General features: G+C 34.2%; 1 protein-coding gene across 3 annotated transcripts; it reads right to left on the reverse strand.

Moving 5' to 3' along the window:
• Positions 1 to 470: 470 nt before the first annotated feature.
• Positions 471 to 11,427, reverse strand: LOC131033756 (disease resistance protein Roq1-like). 3 transcript variants are annotated; one of them, XM_059218513.1, is made up of 6 exons: positions 10,739 to 11,426; positions 2,289 to 3,378; positions 1,877 to 2,161; positions 1,198 to 1,770; positions 959 to 1,110; positions 666 to 824 (listed from the first exon to the last, which is right to left on the reverse strand). In XM_059218513.1, exons 1-6 carry the CDS (start codon positions 11,317 to 11,319, stop codon positions 809 to 811), a joined length of 2,697 nt encoding a protein of 898 aa, XP_059074496.1. In that variant the 5' UTR covers positions 11,320 to 11,426; the 3' UTR covers positions 666 to 808. The 3 variants fall into 3 exon arrangements, with proteins under 3 accessions (XP_059074495.1, XP_059074494.1, XP_059074496.1); XM_059218512.1 differs by having other exon boundaries at positions 471 to 1,110; positions 2,289 to 3,360; positions 10,739 to 11,427; XM_059218511.1 differs by having other exon boundaries at positions 471 to 1,110.
• Positions 11,428 to 11,781: the final 354 nt, after the last annotated feature.

The following is an 11,781-nucleotide window of genomic DNA, read 5'->3' on the forward strand; positions in this document are numbered from 1 at the left end:
TTTATTAATATAAACAAAACTCAATCCTCTTACAACTACTTTAATATAAATAACAGTTAAAAGAATTTCTACCATAAAAATATAACATTTATTTTTTTACATATTTATACCACTAACATGAAGAATATAACATAAAGATTTTTCATTTAAGAAAAAATTATTTACAAATATTACACAATAAAATTTATAATATTTACAATCTAATTTTCCAATCATCTATCTTTACATTATAATTATAAGATGATTTAGAAAAAATTGCTTACCACTTTTAACAAATGCAATTCTCATATTATTAGATGAGTTCAAATTAATAGGATACTATACAAGAATTGTTAGTAAAGAACTCAATCCTCTTGTAAATATTCTAATATAAATAACCATACTATTATTAAAAAGTTATTACTTTAAAAATATTTACATCTATATTGACACATATTTATGTCACTAACATTAAATATGTAACATAAATATTCTTCAATTAAAAACAATTTAATTACAAATATTACACAATAAAATTTATAATATTTACAACCTAATTTTCCATCATCTATCCTTAAATTATAATTATTCAGATTTACAAATTCATCGAGCCTCACAAATATCTTGTGCTTTTCCCAAATCTTGTACTAATTGATAAAAAGCATCCACAACTTCACTTTCCTCGCCCATCACTAATATTCCCATCTCTACCAATTCTTCTTCCGCATGGCCCTTTTTCCAACCTAGTGAGAAAGAGACTTGGCTTCCCACGAGTGAAGATGCAGTGAAGACACCTATGCATACCCTTTTTCCACGCCATAAATACGTTTCACAATGGTTTGGTCCTGGCCAAAAACCTTCACTATAATAATTGAGATCTATAACACTAGTCAACTTAAGAAAGTTGACATTTTTGGAATCTATAACAAGGCATATCATCGCTGCCGCGTTGGCAGGACGCTCTGTCAAAAAGACATACCGCCAATAATTATCGTCGAGCGACCAAGAATATCTCCTCTTCCGCCGGTGGAACGAGTCAACCAAAGTGAGAGCAGGAGATGAAATAGACTTCACAATCGCCTCCACGCCAGCCACACTCTTTACACAAATCGTTAATCCGGATGGCCATTTCTGCCATAAATTATACACTATAATCAACCACTAAACACTTATACTACATAAATAATAACAAGTTCAATTATCTAAAAACTATTATACCTCTCTATTTATTGTTTGAAGGCAAGCTCCACATGCTGATAGCCGGTGACATTCTGGCATGATGTTTACCCACCTCAAACTCTCCATATCCATCATATTTGGCATTTTCGCACGGGTATCTAAAATCAGCACCTCTAATGAAGTGCAATTTTCTAATCCTTCTATTTTCCTGAGCCCTGAGCAGAAGGTCACCCACAGATTTGTGAGATTGCTGAACTTGCTAGGCAACGCTTTTAGCTTATGACAATTACTTAACACTAACTCCTTCAGTGATTGGAGGCAGGCAAAATCTTCTGGTAAACCTTCGATCCCACGGCATCTTTTCAAAATTAGATGCTGCAGATTTGTCAGATCACCGAACTTGCTAGGCAATGATTTTAGCTCATCACATCCAACTAACTCCAGGCGCTCCAGCGATTGGAGACAGCAAAACTCATCTGGTAAACCTTCAATAGGAGCTCCTTGGCCATCAAAATAAATATTTTTTAAATGCTTTAGAAATCCTATTGACCTTGGAAATCTCAGGAAACTTCCGGCATGAATGATTCTCAGCACTTCCAACTGCACAGGAGGCTGCAGCCACGTTCCTCTTTAATCAGGCAAGACCGTTCAACAACTATAAGAGATTTTAAGGCATGTTTACATAAATAACAGTAAAGAGAAGGAAGATATTACTTACGTTGGCACTGTCCCTCCACGGTTCTTCTAAATTAGAAGCCTCGCAAAGCTCTAAAACTCTCAACTTCTTCAACGAAATCCATGCCGGAATAGCTGTATGTGGAAACTTGGCCCATCGCAGCGATAGAAGGCCTTCTGATTGTGCTGCTAATTCTTCTGTAAGATAATTGTTTTCAACATGCAGGATTTTTAAACCCTGTTTTCGCTTCAACCTTCTACCCGGTCCTTGGACAAGCTCCACAAAGTCTTTATAAACCTCTTCCGTTTGAATTTTAATTCCCCGAATCTGCGCGCTTCCGTAAATGGAAAAATTAAAAAATAAGCGAGTTTATAAAACAATTAATTTACCCGCATTCACTTAATGTAATATTGTAATGTTGCATACAATAAAAAAAATGTTATATTAAACTCACCTCCCCCTTTTCCTCAATATGGGTAATTTGCTCCGATGACCACAGGCGGTACGGTGACTTTGTCTCTGAGATGTCCCTTCCCAAATCTCTCAGCAGATCATGCATTCTCAAGCAGTTATACCCATCTATCTCAACCAAAAACTTATCCACAAGTATTTGCAAACTACACTCCCCACTCCATTTGGACGCATCCCACACTGCGATGGCTGAATCCTTTTCTGTTCCGATGAAGAAACAAGAGATATCTAAAAATATCTCCTTCTCTTCTTCCTCATCTAGCGCATCAAAGCTCACTTGTAGCAAGCTTCTAATGCCTTTGGGCAATGATTTCGAGACCTTATCCAATTGCGAAGCCCAACAAGCCTTCGACTTTCCACGCACAAGTCCTCCTAATACCTTGACGGCTAATGGCAATCCATGGCAGAATTTTAAAAAACCACTAACAAGACATTCAAATCCATCTTCTGGAGAGGGTTTTCCGAAAGAATGCCAGCAAAATAGTTCCATAGAATGTCCAGAATTAAACTCCTTCATCTTGAAAATAGAATCAGAAGGAATTCCCCATAATGTAAAAATGTGCGAATTTTGACTTATAACCACAACCACACTGCCATGCCCAAGATTATCTTTTATTGGTAAGAGAGATTCTAATTGATCTAGATGATCTACATTATCCAAGATAATAAATACCTGAACAAAACTCAAATACTCTCTTAAGATTGCTTTTCCTTCTTCTACACTATCAAATGATACATCTTCTGAACCACCAAGATCTTGAAACATTTTTTTTTGCATTTCACACAAATTTTTAGTTGAAACATCAAAAAGAAAACTACACCTGTAGGAGGACTGTATCATCTTGTTGTAGTATTGTTTTGCCAATGTGCTTTTTCCACACCCACTCATACCTGTAATCCCCACAATTTTTACATATTTAGAAGATTGCAATACACTTCTTTCAAAGTCTTGTAAGATTTTATCAAGACCCACAAGATGTTTGGGCATCACAAATGGAGTCTTTTTGGACTGCTTCATAACATAATTTTTAATAATCTTCAACACTTCTTCATCACTGTAGAAAGATGCATTTCTGGAAAAAAAAAACACACATCCAAATTAGTTTTCTCTAAAAATGAATTTTAAATTAATGTAATTTATTTTACATACTTTTAATTGATAGAAAAATATCAATTGTTCATATAAGGTGAAAAAATGTGGTTAAAAATAAAAATAATGATATGTTTTACATACAAATAATGTTTACATCCTTTTAAAATAAAATTGAAAAAATTAAGATAAAGAAATAAAAACTTTCATAAGGAGAGGCACAAAACCAGAATAGTTGTAAAAAAATCTTCTAAATTTTGATTGTAAGGATAAAATTATCTCATAAGTTATAGAAGAAAATAATGATTTAAACAAGCACACTCTTTTGTTAACTTTGCCCATGTTCTTATACATGTTTACCACTACATGGTCCTATAGCACCCCTATGTGCACTCGCTCTGCAATATTCATCCCACTCATATTCTATGTTTATCTATTTGTCCTCATAGATCAGGTTTGTTGTTCATGAGATTGATCTTAGCTAATCATAAGCTGCATGAATCTAACTCTTTACCTTCAAATTCAAATTCCAAATTTCTCTCCCGATTCCACTAATTATTTTAAGCTAACTCAGCACACATTTAAGTGACACATTCTTAGCCATGGTTTTTAAAGACACTCATTGCACATTTAATTTCATGAAATAGGAGACAAAATCAAAATCAATAGAGAAGACTTTGATTTAGAATATTAAAAATAAAGCTCAATTTGCATCACCATCTTAAGCCATCTACATATTTTCATTTGATGCCCTTGATTTTGCTCAATACCATTGGAGAAGCCTACCAAGGGGTTTAACCTCAAAGAACTCTATCCATGTAAGCCAAAAAAATCTCCAAAGATGTTTCTAAAAGAATCATCTTAACTATTCAAGATCATTGAAGATTGAGTTGCATCTAGTTTTTATGAGTCATTATTCTATCAATACAATCTCACATAGTAGAGATCATATGTATCCACATGTCAAAGCCATTTTAAAGTAGAATAATCATGTTCCCTACAAGATCAACCCATTATCTTTTTCTATCATAGATTAGATTTTGAAGATAATTATCATACCAATGACAATAAATTTCAAAAGGTGTTGACATGACGTCAACATCATCATTTCAATATTCATTCTAGAGCTAAGCCACTCTATCTTCTTATTTATTTTTTATATTTATTTCAATATCATTGTGAGTCTCAACTCTTTGATCTAGATTAATTTATTATCCATATTTATTAATTAATCTAGAGAAAATATTTGATAAGATTTATTTTACATGCTCATTCTCAAGGTTCCTTTTCACCTTCCCCTTAGAGGATTCGTTTACCTTATTTAATCTTTTAGATCTTACTAGTTTCAACTGCATACCTTTCAACTTAGATATGATTAAAGTTTAAATTCACCCTTGTGTATTATTATTGTATTTACCTCCTAGGGTTCAGATATTATTCCTTTGTAGCCACCTTTCCAATTCTATGGTTTTGATATTTAAGGTTTAGCATAAATTTTGCAATATGATAATTTCCAATGCTGCTGGTGTTATTAATTTTGTATGAAATTTGAAACATAAAATGGCCTACTTATTCATTATAGTGATGGCTAGCTTGCTTCTTCTCATGATGATGTCCTAGCACATAATTATATCTCTATGCTATTTCCTAGTATGAAATCTTACCTAGAGATCTTTATCGGGAGTATAATGATTATATTTCCTTTATGTTTTAAAGATCTAGTTTAGATATTTACTATGATTTTTAAACATGTATGCAATCCCATTAATATTTTTCATTTACATGGTTATGATGTGACATGTGTTGAATCTTAGGCTTCTTTATGCCATGATACATGATTCAATTATATGTTATATATATTAAATTAATCTGATAATCTTTAGGATAGTGATGACGCAGTTGAGCCTTTTAACAACTTATTTATCCTTCATGTCACTATGATTCTACTACATGCATGGCTTATATATCTACATGTTCTATTTCTTAATCCATCTTACCATGACCCTAATTTTTTACTTTTACTACTACAATTTTTTCTTCATAAGGAAATTTTACATACGCAAACTAAGCATACTACACTTGACATCACATTTGGATCTCATGAGTTACCTCCACTATAAACTATTTAAGAAAATAGTTCTTCATACATTGTACTTATATATTAAAAAGTTTAGAACCAAAGAAATTTAGTTGATAAAGGATCAAAGAATGAGTTAGTCACACTATGGATACATGATGAAGTGAAGCACGGATTGAACAACACTTTTAGAGAAGTAGGGTGTACGAAAGGAATTGGAGGATTTTTTTATGTTTGAGTTAAACCATTGGTTCAACAAAGGGTGACTAATCCTTGGGAAGACTAAATGTAATTATTTTGTATCGACAAATGTTTAATGCTAAATAAAGGATTCCTCTATAAATACAAAAGAAAATATTCTTTAACATTTTAAATTATATATGTTGACTTCATATCATATAATCATATTTTATTCCATTTTAAAGAAACATATGCATATCAAAGTAAAAACTTAAGGAAGTGTTTCGTTACTATTTTGGATAATTTTTTAGTCATAGATGTGAAAAATAGTGAATAACATAGGTTATCGTCATTGGAATAGGTGCAATACACGTTACAATTCTAATAAATTATTTATTTTTATTATTATGAACACACATTTTTTGTTTTTCCCACTTGAAGTGGCACTATGTGGCACCTCTAGTTTGTAAATAGGCAATTTGGAGTGGCATAATATGCCATGGAAGTTGCTAAATGCAACTATGAAAGAAAAAGATGAGGAACTATCTTCACAACTCATGAATAGTTGGAAGGATGGGAGGGTTCAAGTGGGCAGTATTAAGATTGAGGTTTCAAAGGAGGTCATTGCTCAAGTAACTAGTTTAAGTCATGAAGGAGAGAGGGTCTCTTGTCTCAACTAAGTTCATGTGAATGAGGATTACATCAAAATGTTCTTGGAGGGAGAAATGATTGAGTGGTACTAGAAGGGGTTTAGTAGAGACGAGCTCCCTCCTCCTTGGGGGGTTGTGAGCAATCATCTAATAAAATATTGATAAGAATTGCATGCAAAAAATATCAATTATATGCAAATAAATATTTAGACACAGGAATGAAAAACATAGAAATAACAACAAAGAGGAGACAATATTTAACGTGGTTCACCCAAACTCAAACAGAGAGTCCAATATTGTTATCCAGTAAATCAAACTGATTACGACCAGCAATTTCCTTGCAGCTCAATATCGCTGCAGAATGCTACAAAATTCTCTATCTAAAACCCCTAACCCTTAGCCTTTTTTATCAAGACTTATGTCGGTTCCAAAATTAGGGTTACAACATGTCAGCCAATAGAAAAATAACACCCGACGCCTTTATAAAATAATAAGTCTTTTTGGCCCCACGGGGCGCTGTCCATCAACCCCGCCCTTTATCACAACAGGGAGCACGCAAGGGGCACTACCACTTGACCCGACCTTGGGGGCGCTGCCCCTAAACTCCCGTCGAAAAATATTGGGGGAAACCGTGCCGATAGTAGGGAAAATTTAACCTCTGAGTCTAATTAGGCTCCATATAACAACAAATATTTCACCCTCAAAGAAAGATTCGCCACTATCCATAGATATCACCTCCCCCTTCTCAATTATCTCAAACACAATAGGCTAGAAATTTTTCCTTTTCCCTTCATACCAAAATGTACCACCAAAGAAGCTCACCCCCTTTTACATCACGGGTTAATTTATACATTTTATAATTTATATTTGAAAACTACCCCTCCTTTGAATACTACCACTACCTAGATTGAGTTTCCCATGAGACAAAAACAAAAATTGCCTTTGTTGAGGAATCGCCCTCTACTTCAAAACCCACTCCATGGAATGAGGCTATACTATGTTCCTTGAATAAGGACAAACTATGTCGGGAAAGTGGAACCCCTCCTTTGATTGTTGAATTAGGCTCTAAAAAACACCCAATCGGACCCTAGAAGTAGAAGCATGAAAACTTCAAACTCCCCAGGAAGTACCCAAAATGCTAGTGTGGATAAGGGGAAAGTGGTCAAAATCCCTCGAGAAAGTTGCCCTGCTATCTCTCACCCACACCCACTGCCACCCCCACGCTTCTCTAGCTATTGATATTTCAGATGGAGGTGGTGTGACGGAGGATATTACAACTTCCACTGGTGAAAGGAGATCGGTTAGACTGGATAAGTTGTCGGTGGCGGCGAGGATTGCTACACACTTGGGAGAAACTTGCCCAAAGATGAGGACATACAATCAGAAGAAGAAGCGTATTATGAGGATTCCACTTCCATTGAGGATATTAGTGAAGGCAATGAGGAGGTTGTGGAGGAATAAATTAATCTAGTTCCTGAAAAATCTCTCTCTCGCTCTCGTTCCTATTAAACTCACTCTACAAATTCCCTTGAGGGGCTGAAAAACTATGGTGCCGAGGAAGAAAAGGAACAATATGACAAAGGGACCATGAGTGGATATCAGAATTGGCATATTCTGGCTTTTGGCTGCCAAACTGGAAGATGTTACCACCAAGGTTCAAAATCTAGAGAACCCTCAAGAATTCACAGGATCATCTGGAAAGAATTAATAGCTCACTTATGAGGAAAATTGTGATTGGGGTAGTTACTGTAAGTAGAAAAGTTGAAAATAAGACAAGGAAGAATGACTAGGAAAACAGGGCCAAGGGAAAGAAGAAAGGAAAGAAGTTCAGAGAGTCCAATGAGTGGGAGGATGTTCTAGAATAGATGGCTAGGGATTGGGATTCCATTTTATAGTATCTTTCATATTCTTTCGTGATATTTGCATCTCCAATCCTGTGATATTTTTATGGTGGTTGCTTGGGATGCGGTTGAGCATTATAAGATAGCTTGTAATTTTGGTCAGGTTGCTAGTTATAGATAGAAGCTCAACTTGATTAAAAAAAAAACATTAAAAAAACTAATTTTGAATTATGGTGAGTTAAAATGGAGGACTTTATTATAGATCAATATATGTGGGTTGCAATATGTGGAGAGAATCTTGAAGCTTGATAAGATTATTTGGATCATTCAATGCTCTTAATATTTAGATAAAATCCATCATATAAGCTTTTTGGGAAAAGGTGGGAAATATCTAACAAGGTAAATGTTTGGTCGATAAGGTTTTTCTATAGAAGAAACTCTATTCTTTGAAGATGGCTTATGGTGGTACTATTTTACCTTTCTTGTAGAGTTGAGATCCACTAATGTTGCTATGGACGATTAGATAATCTAGTTATGACCATTGATAGCACTACCACTAAACTAAGGTGTAAAGATAAGAGATGGTGGTTTCTCTTCTTTCTAAGGAGATAAAACAACAAAATTTTGAAGTTATCAAAGATAAATTTATTTTCCATGGAAGGTCAAAATAAATTAAAATGGGCATGAACGGGAACTAGAAATCTAAATCTAACGGTAGATCTTGTTCATTGTGAAGTCAAAAGTGAATGTTTGAATGGTAACAAAATCAACCATATAAAAAATACTACAATGAGAAAAAGAGAAGGATAAGGTTGAATTAAATGATGATTAAATTCCAAGACTTCTCTTGAGGTGATGTCAATGATGCATTTATTGCAAATTTGGCTATGCATCCATGACAACATGCATGCATGATCATTTGTAGAGCTTCTTTCTACATGTCTCCCCATAAAGAATGGTTTTCTAACTATGAGAGATATGATGGTAGAAAAGTTTACCTCAACAAAATATCTTTCCTCGTAATTGTTGGTTGTGTGAAAAATCAAAATCAAATTCTTTGATGCAAGAATCAAAGGTATCTTATAACAAAAATTCTTATAACAAAAATTCATCTAGCATCTAAAATGTACAATTTGGGTTCCTAAGCATACTCTCACATTAAAGAGAAAGCTAATTACCAAGAAGACTATGATTGTTCAAACCATATAATAATTATTAGATATATTATATTATTTTAATTATGTAGGATATCAATTAGAATTCTTTAAAGTTGTTGTATTTTTTAAAGTGAATTTATTTTTCTTTTATGATTATTTTTAGTTTTTAGCATGCATTTTCTAACCTATAAAAATGTGAGAATAAGAAAGACAAGCAATATAGTTATTTAACAATAACATTTAAAATTATTAATAGCATCATAATGTTAAAAAACATATGCCATGCCTTTCTCCCTTATGCTTAGATAGTCAACTTCTGTTAGAATGTTCTTAAGCTATGACAAGTTCACAACTAGCATTTTCTTAGGTGAATATGGTCAATGATATTATCATCTACAAGTTTCATTCGCATATAGATTATCTTTAGAGATTTGGTCACGATTCCCATAATTATCATTTACTACCCCAAGTCAAATCCACGAGTGCAAAAGGGATCCAATCATCTCTAGAGTTGTGGACTTGACCCAACACATTTTAAAATTTAAAACAAGCCCAAATATATTTATTCTGCTAATCAGAGTGTTTGCCTAGCATAATTTTATGCAAATATATGCATGTGCCATGTTGTATTTACAAACTCTCACTCATTCATTTTAAAATCACCTAAAAACGAGAAACATTTGTATAGATCATCAATAGAGCACCAATGTTAACATATTAGTACACTTTCGAAGCATTACATCGACATATGTTATTCTAAGCTGATTACATGATTGTATGTTGTCTTTGACCCTTGATTAATACTAGTAAATGAATCTATATATAGGTTTGACTAAGGAGAACATAACCATTACAAATCAATAGATTCTCATTAATGTTTATAAAATTGTCGATTCTTTACACATATTGAAAGACAGAAAATCTAGGTGAACAACTTTTAGAATTTCACATAGCCCCACAACAAATATGCAAGCATAAAAAGTAGATTCATGTGATCGAATGATTCTTGAATCATGAAAACTAGTTCCAGAGTAAAGCCCTAACCCAATTAATAAGACATTTAATTTTTTGAGTTCCATCTAATTAATACATTAAGCTCTATTAAGTCCTAAAAGTTTCATGAATAAATTTCATACATTTATGACATCATTTCTATATAACTGATTATCAAACTAATTATTCCATTCAATTAATTTAATCCCACCTTCAATTTTACTTATTTTAATCATGAACCTTATTTTTAAAAAAAAGAATAAATCTTTCCAATCTACATTTACTTATTTACTTATTTTAATCATGAACCTTATCAGATTTTGATGATAATAAATATTTCCAACCCATGACAAAAAACAGAAGAGATTCCATCGTACTAACTACTATACTGTATTCTGAGATATGCCATAACATTTGTTAAAGGAAAACAGTATTCGGGACTTACTTCTTACTGTTGACAATGTAGCCCTTGAGATATGAAACCTTTTCCAGCGTCGACTTCCAATCCTCAATCTTTTCTGGACTATATCTCTCCTTGGCTTCAAGCTTGGAAATTGCTTTGGCTTCAAGCTTGGAAATTGCTTTGGCTTCAAGCTTGGAAACTGCTTCAGCATAGGGTCCATCTCCTTTACGAATCCAACGGATATGATTGATATCAACATTGTAGAAAAGGGGAATGATTGTCTGGCCAGTTTTCAGCATAAGGGACAACTCTTCCAGACACCAAGTGGATTCTGCATATGTGGGTGAAAGGATAGCAATATGAAGGAAAGAAGTAGCGATGGCATGTTGTATCTCAGAGGGTATGGAATCACCAAGATCGAGCTCTGGTTCATCCAAGAAAACACGAAGTCCCATGAGTTTGAGGGCACGGTAGATTGAGGCGGCTAGGGTTTGCTTGGTGTCAGGGCCGCGATGGTTTATGAATACATCGTACCGCACCTTCTTCGTTGGATTTGAAGACGATGCAGAGGGCGCCATAATTTCAGCAAAGGCGGAATTGGTAATCTCATTTCCCCTTGCCATGGAAGTGAATCAAACGCAGGGCCAGAAACGATGGAAGACAGGAGGCGAAGAGATAAAGTAGTAGAAACAATGTATGGTAGGTCATAAGACCTAACCACACCAATTTATCTATACGGTTTTAGAAAAGGGTGGAAGACAAGACGCGTAAAGATTAAAGTATGTGGAATCGTGGAAATATCTAGAAAGCATGGAAGACAGGTGGTCACAGATTTAACCACACAAATTTCTCTACGCGGTTTCCTTTGATTGATGGGAGTGTGGAGGGCAATGGCTATGCAGCGGACAAAATGGCCCGCGCATGCCATGCCTTCTCCATGGATGCCCCCCATGTCCTGACCGCACGGCACTGCACCGCCTTCCGCGCAAACGTCAATACACGTCCACCACCATCAATCCATCAGCTTGATAAGTTAAGTATTTAATTTTTTTATTTTTATTTATTTTAATATAATTGTATTATAA

This window comes from Cryptomeria japonica, chromosome 3 (genome assembly GCF_030272615.1).
Source record: "Cryptomeria japonica chromosome 3, Sugi_1.0, whole genome shotgun sequence".
NCBI lineage: Eukaryota > Viridiplantae > Streptophyta > Pinopsida > Cupressales > Cupressaceae > Cryptomeria > Cryptomeria japonica.

What these genes read in the sequence shown, in the direction of transcription:
- LOC131033756 (XM_059218511.1), bottom strand. Translation starts at nt 11,319, where the DNA reads ATGGCAAGGGGAAATGAGATTACCAATTCCGCCTTTGCTGAAATTATG. An exon ending in TACATTGTCAACAGTAAGAA is followed by an intron (nt 3,379 to 10,738) that starts GTAAGTCCCGAA and finishes TTTTTTTTCCAG; the next exon opens with AAATGCATCTTTCTACAGTG. An exon ending in ATATTGAGGAAAAGGGGGAG is followed by an intron (nt 2,162 to 2,288) that starts GTGAGTTTAATA and finishes GGAAGCGCGCAG; the next exon opens with ATTCGGGGAATTAAAATTCA.